This window comes from Branchiostoma floridae, chromosome 1, assembly GCF_000003815.2.
Source record: "Branchiostoma floridae strain S238N-H82 chromosome 1, Bfl_VNyyK, whole genome shotgun sequence".
NCBI lineage: Eukaryota > Metazoa > Chordata > Leptocardii > Amphioxiformes > Branchiostomatidae > Branchiostoma > Branchiostoma floridae.
The window spans coordinates 7863860-7879701 of NC_049979.1; the positions used below are offsets into that span (position 1 = coordinate 7863860).

Consider the following 15842-nt stretch of genomic DNA (forward strand, 5'->3'; position numbering starts at 1 on the left):
TTTTGCCGGTGAAGAGAAGCCAGAGCCATACCGGGGAAGGGAGCGGCGTGGTGGTGATTGTAGACCCGGCTCCGATAGAGCTTCGGATCGACGGCACCGACGAATCCTCCGCTGACGGCAGAAAATCTAAGGACGAATAGATGAATTCGAAGAGAAAATCGCACTTTATAAAAACTGTACACGCGTATGGAAAATATAAGGCACCGTGAAATATTCAAGGTAACAATGCGTCTATAAAGGTACTGTTTATTTGTGAGATGTACTTGTGTCAATTGCCACGGAATACGTTTCAGGCGGTGTTATGTTGTTTGCCTGCACTTGGCAGGGACATGTTGTTAATGGATTTATAACAGAATTATCAATTTAGTTTCAAGTTAACGACTAAACCTACGAGACACGAACTGATCGTAGTCAGCTCTAAACATCTAGCGAAAGGTTTGACGACGCACATTCAATAGATGCGCCGATTTGTCTAGACTACTGTGTACTGTGCTTCCTGGCAAGGAGCTTTTATCTGATAAAAGCTCCTTGTTCCTGGTGATCGCTTATGGAAAAAAATGTACATGTACTTTCAAAAGGAAACCTGGCCTTCGTAGAACGGTCAGTTGGTTGTTAAGTTCTGTTGTCCAAGAGCGGGGGACTAGTGCCCAATGTGGACTTGGGGAATCATGGAGGTACTGCCGATCCCGCTGTTACGAGCGTGTTTGTGGAAGTGTATTGAGCTCTGACAGACATGTTTGTTTTGATATGGAGCAGATACTGAGACAATACACAAACAAGTGTATGAGAACGAAATGTTATTCACAACACAAAGGTTACTCAAGTAAATAGGATAGATTTTCTAATTAATTGACGTTTGAAGTAGTTAGCCCCAAGTACATTTTGTCAGTTTTAAAAGCCCATCATGTATTCGACCAATGAGGTTTAACCTCCTTGATTCAACCAAAAACTGTGAATTGACTAAATGAATCCGAAGCGTCTGATCGGTTACAAAACTATCCAGTTGCTTGAGTACAATTTTGCATTGTGTATCTTATTGTCTGGATATGTCCGACCTTCATCAACAAACGATGTGTCATATCTTCTGAGGGTTTGGGTTTTTCTTGTTCCTTGTGGCTATTTATTGGAAGTAACAATTCCAATTGCACCAGAAGCAGTTCATTCGCCTTTGACTTCACACAGGCAGATAACAACACTGATGTCTAAACCTACCACCACTATTGAGCAGACGAGTCACAGAATATCACTCAGTTGACTTTTTATTTTAACAACTGGTATAGCCATCTAACTTCCTTACATATCATTATCAAACTGACGTTCTCATTGCCGCTGTGTACGGGATCAGCGGAAAGCTTCACCCAATTATAACCGGCAGCGGCAACAGGAGTCCAGCTGAACCCTCGGCCGGCCACAAAACCTGTGCTTACAAAAGCTGTCTGATTATTTAAGCCTCTCCATTCTAACAGTGTGCACCCAAGGTAGAAAATAAATTGAAATAGTCCGATGACGCACACGGTGGCCTAGATTAATCCTATTCTAGTCGTGGGTATTCTTTAAGGGACAGTGGTTTCAGTAATTGCTCATTGCTTCATCTCTGCGAATAGTGACTATTCTGTGACATGAGAGCTGAATAACAGCATCTCTCCATGGTGCTGAACCAGCGTTCCTGTGAAACACCCAGTTTTTGGCGTCACAAGAATTGGCTACAAGAGTTTGGCAAAGCACTTTCCATTGCAAAATGAATTTACTGCCATTTTAAAAGGATAAATTTTTAGCAGCAGATTTTCAAAACAGACTAAAGAAATGAACAAACATGACAAGAAGGAGCTGGCTTAGATTGTTCAGACGTCTGTTCGCTGCAACATTACATTGAGCCGATGATTGAACAATCTGCTACGTCTTTTCATGTTTGTTCTCGTGTGCAGCAGTATACTGATAGGGCTTGTCATACAAGTCAGTGCACTGCTTGTGATTTAATTCCAACATGATGAAAGTCGCACCTGGAGCTATCATCAATGTGATATGAATGCAAACAAACAGTTAGCCAGAAGGGAGCTCTCATCCGTAAGAAGGTGCTGATCGAATTTTGCATGGTGGACATGGTAACTATGGCAACAGGTTAAAGGCAAGCCTGAAGGGATAACTGGTAATGCAGATGTTCTCATTTCTGGTAAGAGCTCATTCACACGCATAGATGGAAAGTTACACTTTCTTTACCACAAATCACTAACTGTGGGAATTCATCCAGTCTTTTTTTATCCAGAACTATTTTTTTCTATTTACAAACTGTAACTTGCGGTATCTATCTTTGCTGGTCTTGAGAATCAATCTATCTTATCGCAACAATCCGTTTAACATATAGTGGCTCTTGTACAATATTTTTTTTTATATAGGAGATACCTTTCATTCGTAGTGCTTATGGCAAAGGCAAGCAGGATACATATATACAGCTCATACTACAGACATTATCTGCTGTCAGTGCTTTGACTGTGAGGTTTATAAAATCTACCTCAACTACTTCTTATAAGCCAAATATCCAGTTCTGGCAACTCCATACAGAAATCACACAGGTAACTGTACCTAACTTGTGCCTCAGACCTAGGAACATTTGTCATAGCTGTAAGTAGAATATAGCTCACACTGATCATCTTGCATTTGGAACTAGTCAGTCACCATGAGAATTATATCAGGGATAGGAAGGCATGCGTGCCAATAAAGAAATTTGTGCGAGGTCTTCCTATTCACTACTAAACTATTTTCCTTTGCTTTGCCATATTCATTCCTTCAATACATAGAAGCTGTGACTATCTACACAGTTTGGAAGTAATTCCATGTTAACAACATTTTTTTGTGGAATTCAATTCATCAGAATTAAGAGAGAATGGACAAAGTAACTGCCCAGAATCTATGCCCTTGGAATCATTGACAGCTCTCCTCTTACCAATTGGTTTCCTTTGAGAGAGCTATAACTTATGAAGTAACATTGCTGAAGAACAACAACAGCGTTAATGCACCAGTGCAACTAATGTATCATGTGAACACAACCACACAAAATTGATAATATAGGCAAATCGATGCCTTTTCTTAGCTAAGCCAACTTGTACTACAGATAAGCATGTCATATTTATACAAAATCATATCAACTGTTACCTTCTTTCATCAAACATCAGAATATGTTACACTGTGCATGATTCACTTGCCCTGACTCTCCTGTCGAATCTAAAGAATCATGTTTTGCTGTTCATAATGTGACATGTCTTCAACTCCACAGCAACATAGCCAGCTTTCAACACAAATGAAATGAAGTGGTAATTAGCTGTTACCACATGACTGAGCTGACAAGAATGTGGGACAAATTTGAATTCAAATTGAAATTCATGCATTCAAGAACTCTATCCATTGGTCAACAGCTCAATTCATTTCTTCTCTTCTGTAACATATCATTCTTGCATGTAATTGTATAACTCTTCTTTTCTGGAAAATTAAATGCCATAGCTCAATTCCAGCAAAGGAATGCCCTGAAGTCCTCCATGATGGGTCATATGCAGCAGATCTGAATTTTTATATTGTGCCATTTTGAAGCATCAAAGCAACACACATCAAGCAAAACAAGCCTTAACAGCCTTAATAAGAGATGGTGAACAGAGGCACTTCACTAAGTTATTGTTACATGCAATTGTACAACATTATCATGGACATATATCCTCTTAGGAACCCAAGAAACACGAGTACTACTGTCTTATATTCTTAGGTTGTGTTGTTATATCACTAACACTTTTCAACAGAACCTTAAAGTTTCTAATTTTGTATAGAGAAGTGGGATCTGATGGCAAATTCTGACATATCACAACCATTTTATAATCAGTCAACATTGCTGTTTGTCTATAATTGTGTAATGACAACACAAGATGACAATCTTACAAATTGTGCTCATAGATAAGACTTAAACTAAACGATATCTTCAAATTGATTGCAGGCTGTTAGTGACAACACTCTGGCCTGGTACAAAAATGTCAAAGTTTTAACATACACACTGCTTAACTTCTTGCCATACAGGGTACTCAGTGTGAACTAGCAACCAAGCTGTGGCAAAGGGAGATCAGCCCCCTCCTTGAGGAGAACATGTCGCTTCAAGAATGTTGGTATCACTTGACCAGAAGTTTCCTTTTCTGAGCTGTTGCCCACTCTGTGCTAACAGTCCCTGGTATTCCCTGATTGGTGCATTAGGATGGGGCACACTGGATGGACTCGGAGGGCCCGTCAGAGTCGGAGTCAGAGCTGGGAGAGGAGGAGTCTTCACTGTCTGAGGCCTCCTCTTCACCAGCCTCTCGAGCCTACAGAGGGATAGCATTATGAGCTGATAGTCGGAATGGACACAAACATGTAAAAGGCTTTCATTCCACCATTTACTGCAAACTGAAAAAAAATGTAAAAAAGACTTACAGCTTACACTGATCAACTACTGTACAATATCCTGTCAAACTTTGTGTCAGGAAGAATCTTACTTAAGAAGCTGACTTAAGCATAATACAAATCTTGCTCCCTACCAAATGTTATGAACAGCACAGAGCTACATGCAAGCAACAAATCCTACATGTCTACAGGCTACATCACTAGACTGCATTTGAGGAGAGCACATAGGGATTCATTTGGATGTGGGCTGATCAGACCAATCAGTCCTGTCAAATGCAGTTTGTACTTACTGTACAAGACCAGTGTGTTGGACCTAAAATGTAGTTTACTGGTTACGACCAACAAACAAGCAAACAGAACTAGTGCTGCGTACCTTAAACCCAGAACAGGAGCAGGACTTGCAAAAACGTTTAGGTCCAAGTCCAAAAAAACCTAAATGTCCGGACTTGCAAAAAGCTATCTCTCACTTATATTTTCTTTTTTGCTCTAAACCATCTAAAACTTTCCATAGGTAGTGAAATTTGCACTGGGAAAAGGCAAAAACAATGATGGGTTTAGGTCCGGACTTACAAGTCCAGACCTGAACCTGAACTGTTTACGTCCACAGCACTAAACTGAAGTGTGTTGAGACTTACCCTCCGGCGTGCACGCCTGCGGAGATGGTGCATGAGGAACCACAGCATGTGCCCGTCAATCATCTCCGGGTTGTGCCGGTTCTCCTCGTCACGCTCCTTCTTGTTGGTTTTCACCGCCTGCATTTCATGTGACACAGTTTGCCAGTGTTACAAGGACATACTTCAATGAATTCACACATGCACAAACAGATCAAATTCTCACAGAAATATGAGCTGCCAAAAACCATTTACCAATGACAAAATTCACACTCCTTCTTGTTGGTTTTTACTGCCTACATTTCATTTGACACAGTTCGCCATTGTTACAAGGACATACTTCAATGAATTCATACATGCACAAAGAAAATTCAAACAGAAATACGAGCTGCCCAAAACTATCTACCAATGACAAAATTCAAGCTCCTTCTTGTTATGATTTATTAGGATTCTCCATATTCGATGACAATATATGGAGGGTATGGCGAAACAGGTGACAATTAACACCTTTTCAAAGCCGCCATACACACACATGTTCGCACATGTCACGGCGGGGTTTACCGCCCCTTACGGGGTGACATACCCTTTCGTGTGGCTGATACGGTATGGAGGTTCGCCAGGCCTCCAGCCGGGTGATTTGAAGTGAATCACCAACTCCAGACAGAAGGGTTTGCTCCATCTCACACCGCACCATCGCACGTGTGGGGGTTCTTTAACATGCATGGGGTGTGACTCTCCCCATACACGGGACCTCCATTTAACGTCCTATCCGAGGGACGGCCCTAGCCAAAGCTAAGTACTCATTTTCACCTGAGTATAGTGAGGAAAGTCGTGTAAAGTGCCTTTCCCAAGGGCACAAGATCGGTGACGCGCAGGCGGATTCGAACCCGCAACCTCTCGGTCACCAGGCACGAATGCTGCCACTGCACCACGCGGTCCCACAAATTGTTAGTATTTACTGCCTGCATTTCATTTGACACAGTTTGCCAGTGTTGCAAGGACATACTTCAATGAATGCACAAACAAATCAAATTCTAACAGAAATATGAGCTGCCAAAACTATCTAATAATGACAAAATTCCTCGTGGAATTTGAGAGGAAAATTAATAATCAACAATCTTGAGTTCCAAATGCCTGATTAACAGCCACCCTTACTTAGATAAATGACTAAATACTGCTTCCATTTAACAAGCATTTCTTTCTTAACATGTTCCCAGAAAGTCATGATCAATGGCAAGCAAAGATTGCATATGCTACAAACACATTGTCAATCTCTTAAAACAGCTCCAAACTGACATGGTCCACCTTATCTTATACTTATGTTCTCCCAATAACATAGTCCATACAAAATTACAGACATGCTGCTCTCCTACCATCTTGAGCCCCTCCAGGTTGGTACGCTCCTTGGCAGTTGGTGCCCAGATCTTGACATCGTGGTCCAGTCCACTGGTGGCCAGGACTGCACTGCAAGGGTGGGGCTCCAGGCAATTCACCTGGACATGACCACACATTATTGTTATCCATGCAGGGCTCATTATACCAAATATACTTCAAGTAAATTTGAAGCATGTCACAGTAGCATCCTGGTTACAAAATTTTAAGTAGTAAGAGTGCAGTCTTGTTCCTTTTGGTGGCCCAGTGAGAAAAGAACCTTAGAAAACATTATCTGGTGTAGATAATGGTAAAGAATTTTGAACTCAGCCCTCTTTGGGTGGATTTTTCAATGCCAGTTAATAGTGAAAATTTTTCCATGTTGGACCTGACAATGTTCTATACAAACACTTGTGGCATGTTAAACTAGGTATAGACTTAAACAAGGTGAAACAGAATTGTCATACCACTCCACCGTCATCGCCCTCCAGAAACTGCACGATGTTGGCCGTTTCCTTCTCCCACAGGAAGATGTGTCCACAGTCGCTGCCGCTCACAACCATCTCACTCTGGGGGCCATAGAAGTTCACTCCCTTCACTGCACAAACATGATACAGTTATCATCCTCACAGTTTGACTACAGATAGCATGGCTACACCTTCCTGACTACCTTCACTGCTCAAAAATGATACAGTTATCATTCTCAGTTTGGCTACAGATAGCATGGCTACTCTTACCTCAGTTCATAGATTAGAGAGGTAAAAATGTACATACTGCATTTGACCAATGTCCAGTTCTTCTCTCATCTATCAATGGCTCCAAGGTCCCAACCATGGGTACTAAAGTATTAGAGGAGTAGAGGGCTGCCAAATAAGGCTTTATCACTCACTCACTCACTCACTCACTCACTCACTCACTCACTCACTCACTCACTCACTCACTCACTCACTCACACTCACTCACTCACTCACTCACTCTCACTCACTCACTCCATCAGAACCATGATGTCTTCTCACCTGTGGCATTGTTTCTGTGTCCCCTGAATCTCTTAATGAAATCTGCTCCATCGCTGTGAGTAGGGTCAAACAGGTAGATGTCCTCATCATTATAGCTTGCCAGCAGCTCTGAAAGGATAAAGAGTTTGCTTGTTACAAACATTGTGTAAACTTACCTAATCTACCTCACCAAAGCAAGACACATATTTACCAATGCACACAACTGAACACATGTGACTTGTGAGATAACTTATAGATAGCACACAACAACTGAAACAGAAGTACGAAGTACATGTATCTAATAGGTATGGATTGATTCATTCTAACCTGAAAGTGAACGGCTAAAGGCAGACATACTGAGATAGCAAACATGTAGCTTACCTGAACCATCATGGTTGTACACGAGGCAGGTGATGTTAGCCTTGATGTCGCTATCAACCTGAGCAAATCACATTAAGAATATCCTGAATTTGTATATCATTAGTCAGCCATGCTGAATCGATCACCAAGTGAAATAGTTGACTGAAGTTGACTAAAAACAACCCCTTTGCTGGTGTCTTAATAAACTGTAACTTACCAAGTGGTGTGGACAGAACTTTTTCAGCACTCCTTCATTTGTTTCCTAAGAGACAAGCCATTAAAAGCTATTGTGGTCACATTGAAATGTAAGTAAATGTAATAAAAAGAGAACCAATCCTGACTCATTTTGCCAGTAAATTCAAATCATGAGTACATTGATTACCACATTTGATTTATTGAAAAAAAACTGTAATAAAGGGAATTATGAATTAGGATTACAATGTCTGCTTTTGGTCTGTAAATGGTACTACAGTGTACAGAACTTACCGGATTTATTTTCCTCTTGTCAAACACCCTTAGATAAATAAAAGGAGAGATGGGAAATGACTTTAGATGTCATCCACAACACTGTAGCTACAAAATTTGAACTGCAGTTCACAAAGGAATTCATAGAGGGCAATGTATCACTTTAAAATCAAATCACTAAAACTTAGTAAGTTAGTAAGTCTGTTGCAATAAAGGATTTGCAGGTTTCAAGAATACCCTGCTGTTTAACGCTGTAGAAGAGTGATGGATGTTGCTCAAAACCTCCGGAAGTAATTCTCCGTGTTTTTTTTCCAGTTGAAGAGATTAAATTATAGTTGAATACATCAAATAATGGACACTACTAGTACTACTATATCCTACTGTGATCTTGTATGGCTATTGAGTACATTGTAGTAAAGAACAGTTGGTTTGTACCTGACCCAGTGGTCCCGCCCTCCCACAGAGAACTCGTGGCTGTTGACAGGGTTGGTGAAGATGGTGTACAGGGCAAGCTTACGGTCATTCTCCTTCGTCGTCAGCAGTTTTCTAAGCAGTAAAAATGGACGATATATGAACAGGTGTACTGAAAGACATGTTAGTTAGAAGGCTAGCACAGTTCAGAACTAAGTTTGCTACCTAATTCATACATTATTTTTAGCTCTCATCATGTAACTTACAGAATATCTTCCCCTACAATTCTGGGGGTACTTTTCATATTGTCAGAAAATCAAAGGGTCTACATTGAAATGATCAGCACACAGTAATCAAACTATACCGTGGCCGACTGGGACAAAATGATTCTAACACTTCCGAGCCTAATTCCAAACGTCACGAGGCAGATTCCAACACTTCCGAGCCCAGTTCCAAACAGCGCGGCACATTCCAACACTTCCGAACCCAGTTCCAATCGTGCCGCGGCAGGGTTTTCCAAGCGTGCCGCGGCAGATTCCAACACTTCCGAGCCCAGTTCCAATCGTGCCGCGGCAGATTCCAACACTTCCGAGCCCAGTTCCAATCGTGCCGCGGCAGATTCCAACACTTGCGAGCCCAGTTCCAATCATGCCGAGGCAGGGTTTTCCAAGCGTGCCGCGGCAGATTCCAACACTTGCGAGCCCAGTTCCAATCGTGCCGAGGCAGGGTTTTCCAAGCGTGCCGCGGCAGATTCCAACACTTCTGAGCCCAGTTCCAAACGTGACGAGGCAGGGTTTTCCAACCGTGCCGCGGCAGATTCGAACACTTCCGAGCCCAGCTGTGGATATGCATCTGGGTTTCCCATCCATTGAAACAGATCACAGATTGCAGCACAATGTAGAGTTAGTCTGACACACTTTCATATGGTGATCGTATTGTGATATTGATATTTGCTTTTTTGTATACTTGATTTGATAAACAAAATCAGTTTTTTGTACTATGAGAAAGGGTAGAAACATCGCTAATTCAATTTTTTCATATGATTTGATTTCAATGTTAAAATTCAAGTCCACTAAGATACAAAGGAAGTCATTGTTTTTGTAAGCTTGGTGTATTATAAGTACAAATAAAAATTTGTGAGAGGAAAGAAGGGACTCAGGAGCTATCGTATGGCTGGGTACCAGGCTACTTTAAAAAAAATCTTGTCCTGAAATTTGTGTACGTTAAATTGATAGAAAAAAGGGTACATTTGTATTTCTAGAGAGCTATGTTCTTCTTAGCATGTAGTGATAGATTGTCTTAATGAAAGCTTTGCTGAAACTTATCAGTGGTGCATGTGGCATAGAGACATAGTAATGACAGACACTGCAGCTTAATTTAAGTCTGCTTCATTTATTTAAATTTTTGACTGCAATAAAGAAATATCCTTTATGTAACCGTACAAAACGAAATCGCCCCGGTACCGGTACAACTTGCAACTTCTTAGTACTGACGACAAAATAAAGCCGAGCTGTGACCCTTGACCCATAAGATGAGGGACCATCCACTATACAGTGAGCCGTGGTCTCGGGAGCCCAAAGCCCAGTTCACCCTGCCTCGTCACGTTTGGAACTGGGCTCGGAAGTGTTGGAATCTGCCGCGGCACGGTTGGAAAACCCTGCCGCGGCACGATTGGAACTGGGCTCGGAAGTGTTGGAATCTGCCTCGTGACGTTTGGAATTAGGCTCGGAAGTGTTAGAATCATTTTGTCCCAGTCGGCCACGGTAAAACTAGATTTGAATGATCTTGACAACGACAAAAGGGACATTATACTCACGTTGCATGTCGGATTTTGAGGACATTTTTTTAATTGACTACTGAATAAGTGCTCTTGCAATAGAAATTAAAATATCTCCAGCATAACAGTTTTTTTATTGGATTATTGCCCATTAAAGTTGCATATTTAAAAGTTATTTTAAATGTGACAGCATAATTCTGGTATGAGTCCTTATACTCACGTTGCAGGCTTGTCATCCCGCAGATCTATCTGGAACACGACTGCGTCCTCCCCACAGGTCAGGAACGTGCAGTTGGAGTCTGGATCCAGGGCAAGCTGGGGAGGAGGAGACACAAGAGGACAATTTAATTCTGTTTTCTTTATCTAAGGCATCCTCCTATACAGGGACACCCAATGGCGAAACTCCTGTCTGGATGTACCCTGCTTTCTCAACCATCACTCTTAGTTCCTGTGGGCGTCAGCACTAACCAGCTGTCAGCCAATAGAGAATAGGCCTTACAGTTTTCAAAAGGGATCTCGCATATATAAGGATGAGCTAATATTCATAAGCAGGGTGGTCAGGACATAAGGGTGACAGTTTAGAAAGCAGGGTACATTCAGACAGGCGGTTTCGCCATTGAATGTCCCTGAGTAAGAGGATGTAGCTAAGGTAACCCAACTCAGTGTATCACACTGCTTAACAGTGGGGTGCTGGAGAACACATACATTTGTACATGTGATATCAACACATACATGCACATTACATACAAATATATGTACAAAACAGACTATTATCCATATTTATAATGCAGTCCAGTCTCAAGTTGGGGTCCGGATCAGCTCTAAGTTTTATCACGCCCTTAAAATAAATGTTTCAATGTTTGAAGCCATGTTTAAGGTCTCAACCAAACTAATGGCAACAAAAACATGGCCTTCTTGGTGGATCTTATGATCAGATAATGTGATATAATGATATGACATGATTTGATATTAGGGGAACATGCCATATATACATGTATCATAGGGTCTGCATATGTGGACAACCTACGTAAATCTGAATGGCCTGAAAAGCCAGGAGGTTGAGTATTAGTGTATCTTCTTACCTGTATTAGTATACCTTCTTAGCCTGTAATGAATTATTCCTAACTTTGAATCATTGAAATCACTCCTGAGATCCAAATATTGATTTAAACATTTTTTTGAAGTCTAAAACGATAAACTTTCATTACATATTTCCATGATGGACTGTCACACCATTTGGAAAGTACCTGACATGCATGACACACACTTTTCCATGAACATGCTGTGATTAATAAATGCTGCATAGATCTCTCCACATGAGCAAATTAACCTGCTTCTAACACTTGTCACCAGATCATCAGTACCTGCGCTGTGACCTATGATGCAAGTCATGTCATGTAAAATGGGATTTCTTTTTCTTGAAAGAGCATAAAACAAGCGATTCAAAGCGACAGATATTGATTAGGTAACAGTTTTGAAACAGAAACAATACTACTGCTATCTAGATTTAAGGTGAACAATAGCAGGATGATGAACGCAGCCAAATGACCATTACCAGGACATTCTATACCTGAAAATGAATGTTATTCCCGGCCTGTAGGACAGGTATTGATTCGGGCTCATGTTTACAGTCTGGTAAGCCATGACAGAGTGGCCCAAACATCTGTCACTACAGACCAGGGCTCTAGCCAGCGTCCATTTTTCTGTCAATTGGCTGAAATTTGCTGCGTGTGACGGAACATTTTTTAAACGAATCCGTCAACCTTGACGGACAAAATTCTTGGTGGAAGCTACAGGCGGCTTGGGGACGCTGTCCACAGTCAGAAAGCCACACACTGTTTGTTTTGCTATTGTTATAATTGTTGACTTAGTGTGTCAGCGCCCTTTTGCATACAATAATCTTATTAAAAACCCGTTTTTCAAGGTCTCAGTTCCGTCTTTCTAACTTAATTTTCGAGGTTTTCGCGACAATGGGAATTGGGTGACGGAAAAAAATTTCGAGCTGGCTAGAGCCCTGCTACAGACCAACCAGTGGTGTTCTCTACAGACCATCCTTCACATTCTGGACTGGAGTACCTTAGCAATTGGCACTCAGTCTGTAGCCTTAAATAGAACATCTGCTGTAATTGTCATCCATCAAAATCTACATATAGGTTTGGCCAAGGCTACTCCATATTCCACGTACGTCCTGATATAGGAGGATCAATAATGTATAACATACCAGCAGAAAAGCAGATCATATTTTGCACAATTACAATATGATATGGATACTATTTTACATACCTTCATTCAAGTATCTAGGTACAAAGCTTTATTATCAACCTTCTCTATCTTGTCTAGTCTTATGACTGGTCTAATACAAATTACAACAGTGATTTAAGTTGACAATGACATGCGCATCATTATTGCTTACTTGCATCATTATGCTAACCATAATTCCTCAGTGCAGTGACTGCACATTTATTTCCCTGCAGATTGTCTACCTGCAAGCAAAGCCCTTGTATAATGAAGTCCTCCCCAGTTAATCACAATTGCAGACTGCACACAGACGTCCCACTATAGGATTGCACAACCTTCAGATGGCTTTTCCAAGGGCAGCTGAATTATCTCAAACTACCAGCCCTCAGCAAATTGGCCAGATCTAGACAGCTTAGAGTGGGTTGCCTATAGCAATAACAGCCTGAAATTGTGTCTCCTTGGGACCAAAGCTGTCATCACCACCTCTTATGTCTTTCATTACATATCAGGGCTCAAAATATCACCTGCATATGCAGGTTAGTGCAGGTAAAATTGGAGCTGTGCAGGTATTTCTGGTGTCTACCTGTACCTAACCTGCACTGGTTCATGTACTGGGTTTTATACATAAATGTCCTATGATGTAGGTGTATATGGATTGTTATTAGCTGCATTGACTGCTACCACTTATAAAGTATAAGTTACAGAAAAAAATAGCAATAGTTTTTGAAGTTTTAGTATGATCCATACTTCCTAAATTCAGAGTGGTACAGGTAAAATTTGTCTGGTGCAGGTAATTTTCAATGCTGAAACAAGTATTTTGAGCGCTGCATATTAACCCAAGGGGCTTTGATATACAGATGTATATGCATGTTTATTCATCAAAAATTTTAATTAATTAAATTGGGTATTCTAATTATACAGTATACTACACAATCCAATTGATTCCGTGTTCTTCCAATGATAACATCAACATTTATATTGTACACAATGTAGATATGTACATGTGTAGCATTCCAAGGCAGCTGAATGTCAAAACACAGATGGTGTCAAACAGTTGAGGTCCACATGCATCTACAGTTAAAGTTAAACACCCAAACTTATAATTATAAGTTGCCTCTGCTGAAATTATGCCTAACCGTACATGCATGAAGCAGCTTCTGTCCGTACCTTATGTGCTGCTCCCCTGTGCTGTGCAAGTTTTTTGGTGCCTTTGCAGACTCCAGTGCTGGACAGCTCAGCCACTCTTACTTGCCCATCACGTGCACAGCTCACCACAGTACAATCCCCACTGTACGGCATGAACTTGGCCTGAAATTAAAAAAAACAGTAACTTATACCTCACAGGCGAACAGAGATTTTCCTTGTAAATACATTATTAATTTATTTGCTTCACTTGAATTTCCTTGATCAGAGTAACCTAAAGTCCTATTCATCTAAACCCTATCACATTCGGATGTAGGTTAACCCAGAGCCTTTTCCTACCTGTAAGAAGGTGAATATTCTTCTCGCCAACCTCTGAAAACAACTATTAACCACATTTGTAGATTCTACATCAGCCACTTATATTAAGTGATCATAGATTATGCTATTGGATTGAGTAATGGCCAAATTCTTATTAGAATGTCATTTTAAGAGAACTTTGAAACAACATTGAAAGGTACAGTCATGTGATTCTGTTGAATTTTTTTTCTCCTTAGGCCACGTTGATTTGATTATATGGATGACATCCGCGCTCGCACCAATTTTCGGTCATTTCCAAAAAAAAAAAAGTTTTCGACCACACAATAAATTGTGAAAAGCAGCTGTAAAATGAGCACAAATATTCCGTAGATTGAAAAAAAAGTATCAGAAAACAGATAACTAATGCCATAGAATGCCAAAATGAATCTAAAGTCAAAGAATAAGATGTGAAAGGACAGAAAGAAAAAAATCTATTGTTGGTTGGGGGAGGTACCAGTACAGAAAATTCAGGTCCAGAGGATTATTTCCAGGTCCGGACATGAACCTGGACCTGATTGTCTGTGGAAACTTGAGAACTGGCAATACTCAAAACAATGGTAATTGGTCAATTTTGCTACAAAGGAATCTGTTTGGTGGATTATTGGACTCCCACTGCATTTTAAAATCCCATCTCCATGTAATAATAAAGGCTAACTGTCTCTGTACCTTTGACTAGAAACTCCAATTTGGTGCAATTGACTATAAACTTTACTTGACTTCGCTCTTGTTGTCTTCTTGGCCCCCCGGTTAGACCCCAAATGGCTGCCGACATAGTGTGTCCATTTTGTAATTGGCAAAACCTGTTCCTCTGGGGTTTTTTTCAGGTCTGTTTTTTTCGGATTGGTCCGAGAAGAAACAAATGTTTTGCACCCGTATGATGTACTGGTCCCTACACCTAACTGTTGGTATACCATACTATGTGTGTTTAGTCCTATGTTCAACCTTCCTGGCCACTTTGATTTCATACAAAAGGCAACTTTTTTTTGGGCCAAACTTTTTTTTTATTCGCTCGCTCGCATCAGTTTTGGAGTTCCCGGAGGATGTCATCCATATAATCAAATCAACATGGCCTTAGGTAGATCAGACAATGCCAAAATACATGTAGTATTGAAATCAGACATTATGTTTGATAATGACATCCAGAACATCTACTTGTAGGGTTTACGGAAAAGGCTGGGCTGTCTACCTGGGCTGTCTACCTGGGCTGGCTATCACGTCAGGCTGCTTGGACCTACGAAAGCCCATTGGGACAAAAGCTGTTTTAGCGGTAGGGGTTGTTTGTGCTCAATGACGAAGCTATGCTATGTGTGAAGCTATTGTTTGTGTTACATAACCCAGAGTTTCTGGGTTCAAATCAGTTGATATGCCACTGATCACCGTACCCTTGGGAAGGGCTATTAACATGACTTATCGGGCTGGTTGGATTAGTCTTAAGACTGGTGGCTAGTTGGTCAAAGGCGTCCAGGAGCCGTTCTTTAGTGGCTGTCAGGGTCCAGGCGTCTGCGCCATACATTAGGATCGACAATTGAATTGTGAGGAGCTTATGATAAGCGTTGCTTCAGTGCAATGGCCTGGAACTGCTGCCATTCGGTGCTAACTCAGGTGACCTCAATACCCCAGCCATTACCCCAGGTGTGGTCATAGGGATTCAGGGCCCAAACTACCCCTATTGCTAAAACAGCTTTTGTCCCAATGGGCTTT

The 15842-nt window shown here is 41.1% G+C and overlaps 1 protein-coding gene across 1 annotated transcript in view; it reads right to left on the bottom strand.

Moving 5' to 3' along the window:
• Nucleotides 1–1241: 1241 nt before the first annotated feature.
• Nucleotides 1242–15842, bottom strand: part of LOC118413455 (DDB1- and CUL4-associated factor 8-like) — an 18663-nt gene continuing 4062 nt past the window's right edge. Inside the window, exons 2-12 of the mRNA XM_035816844.1 lie at nucleotides 13809–13949; nucleotides 10624–10718; nucleotides 8651–8761; nucleotides 8237–8264; nucleotides 7968–8012; nucleotides 7772–7829; nucleotides 7412–7519; nucleotides 6863–6993; nucleotides 6398–6517; nucleotides 5049–5165; nucleotides 1242–4334 (exon numbers count right to left, since the gene is read on the bottom strand). Coding sequence (XP_035672737.1) covers nucleotides 4224–4334; nucleotides 5049–5165; nucleotides 6398–6517; nucleotides 6863–6993; nucleotides 7412–7519; nucleotides 7772–7829; nucleotides 7968–8012; nucleotides 8237–8264; nucleotides 8651–8761; nucleotides 10624–10718; nucleotides 13809–13949 — 1065 coding nt within the window. The 3' untranslated portion in view covers nucleotides 1242–4223. The remainder of the gene's footprint in view (nucleotides 4335–5048; nucleotides 5166–6397; nucleotides 6518–6862; nucleotides 6994–7411; nucleotides 7520–7771; nucleotides 7830–7967; nucleotides 8013–8236; nucleotides 8265–8650; nucleotides 8762–10623; nucleotides 10719–13808; nucleotides 13950–15842) is intronic.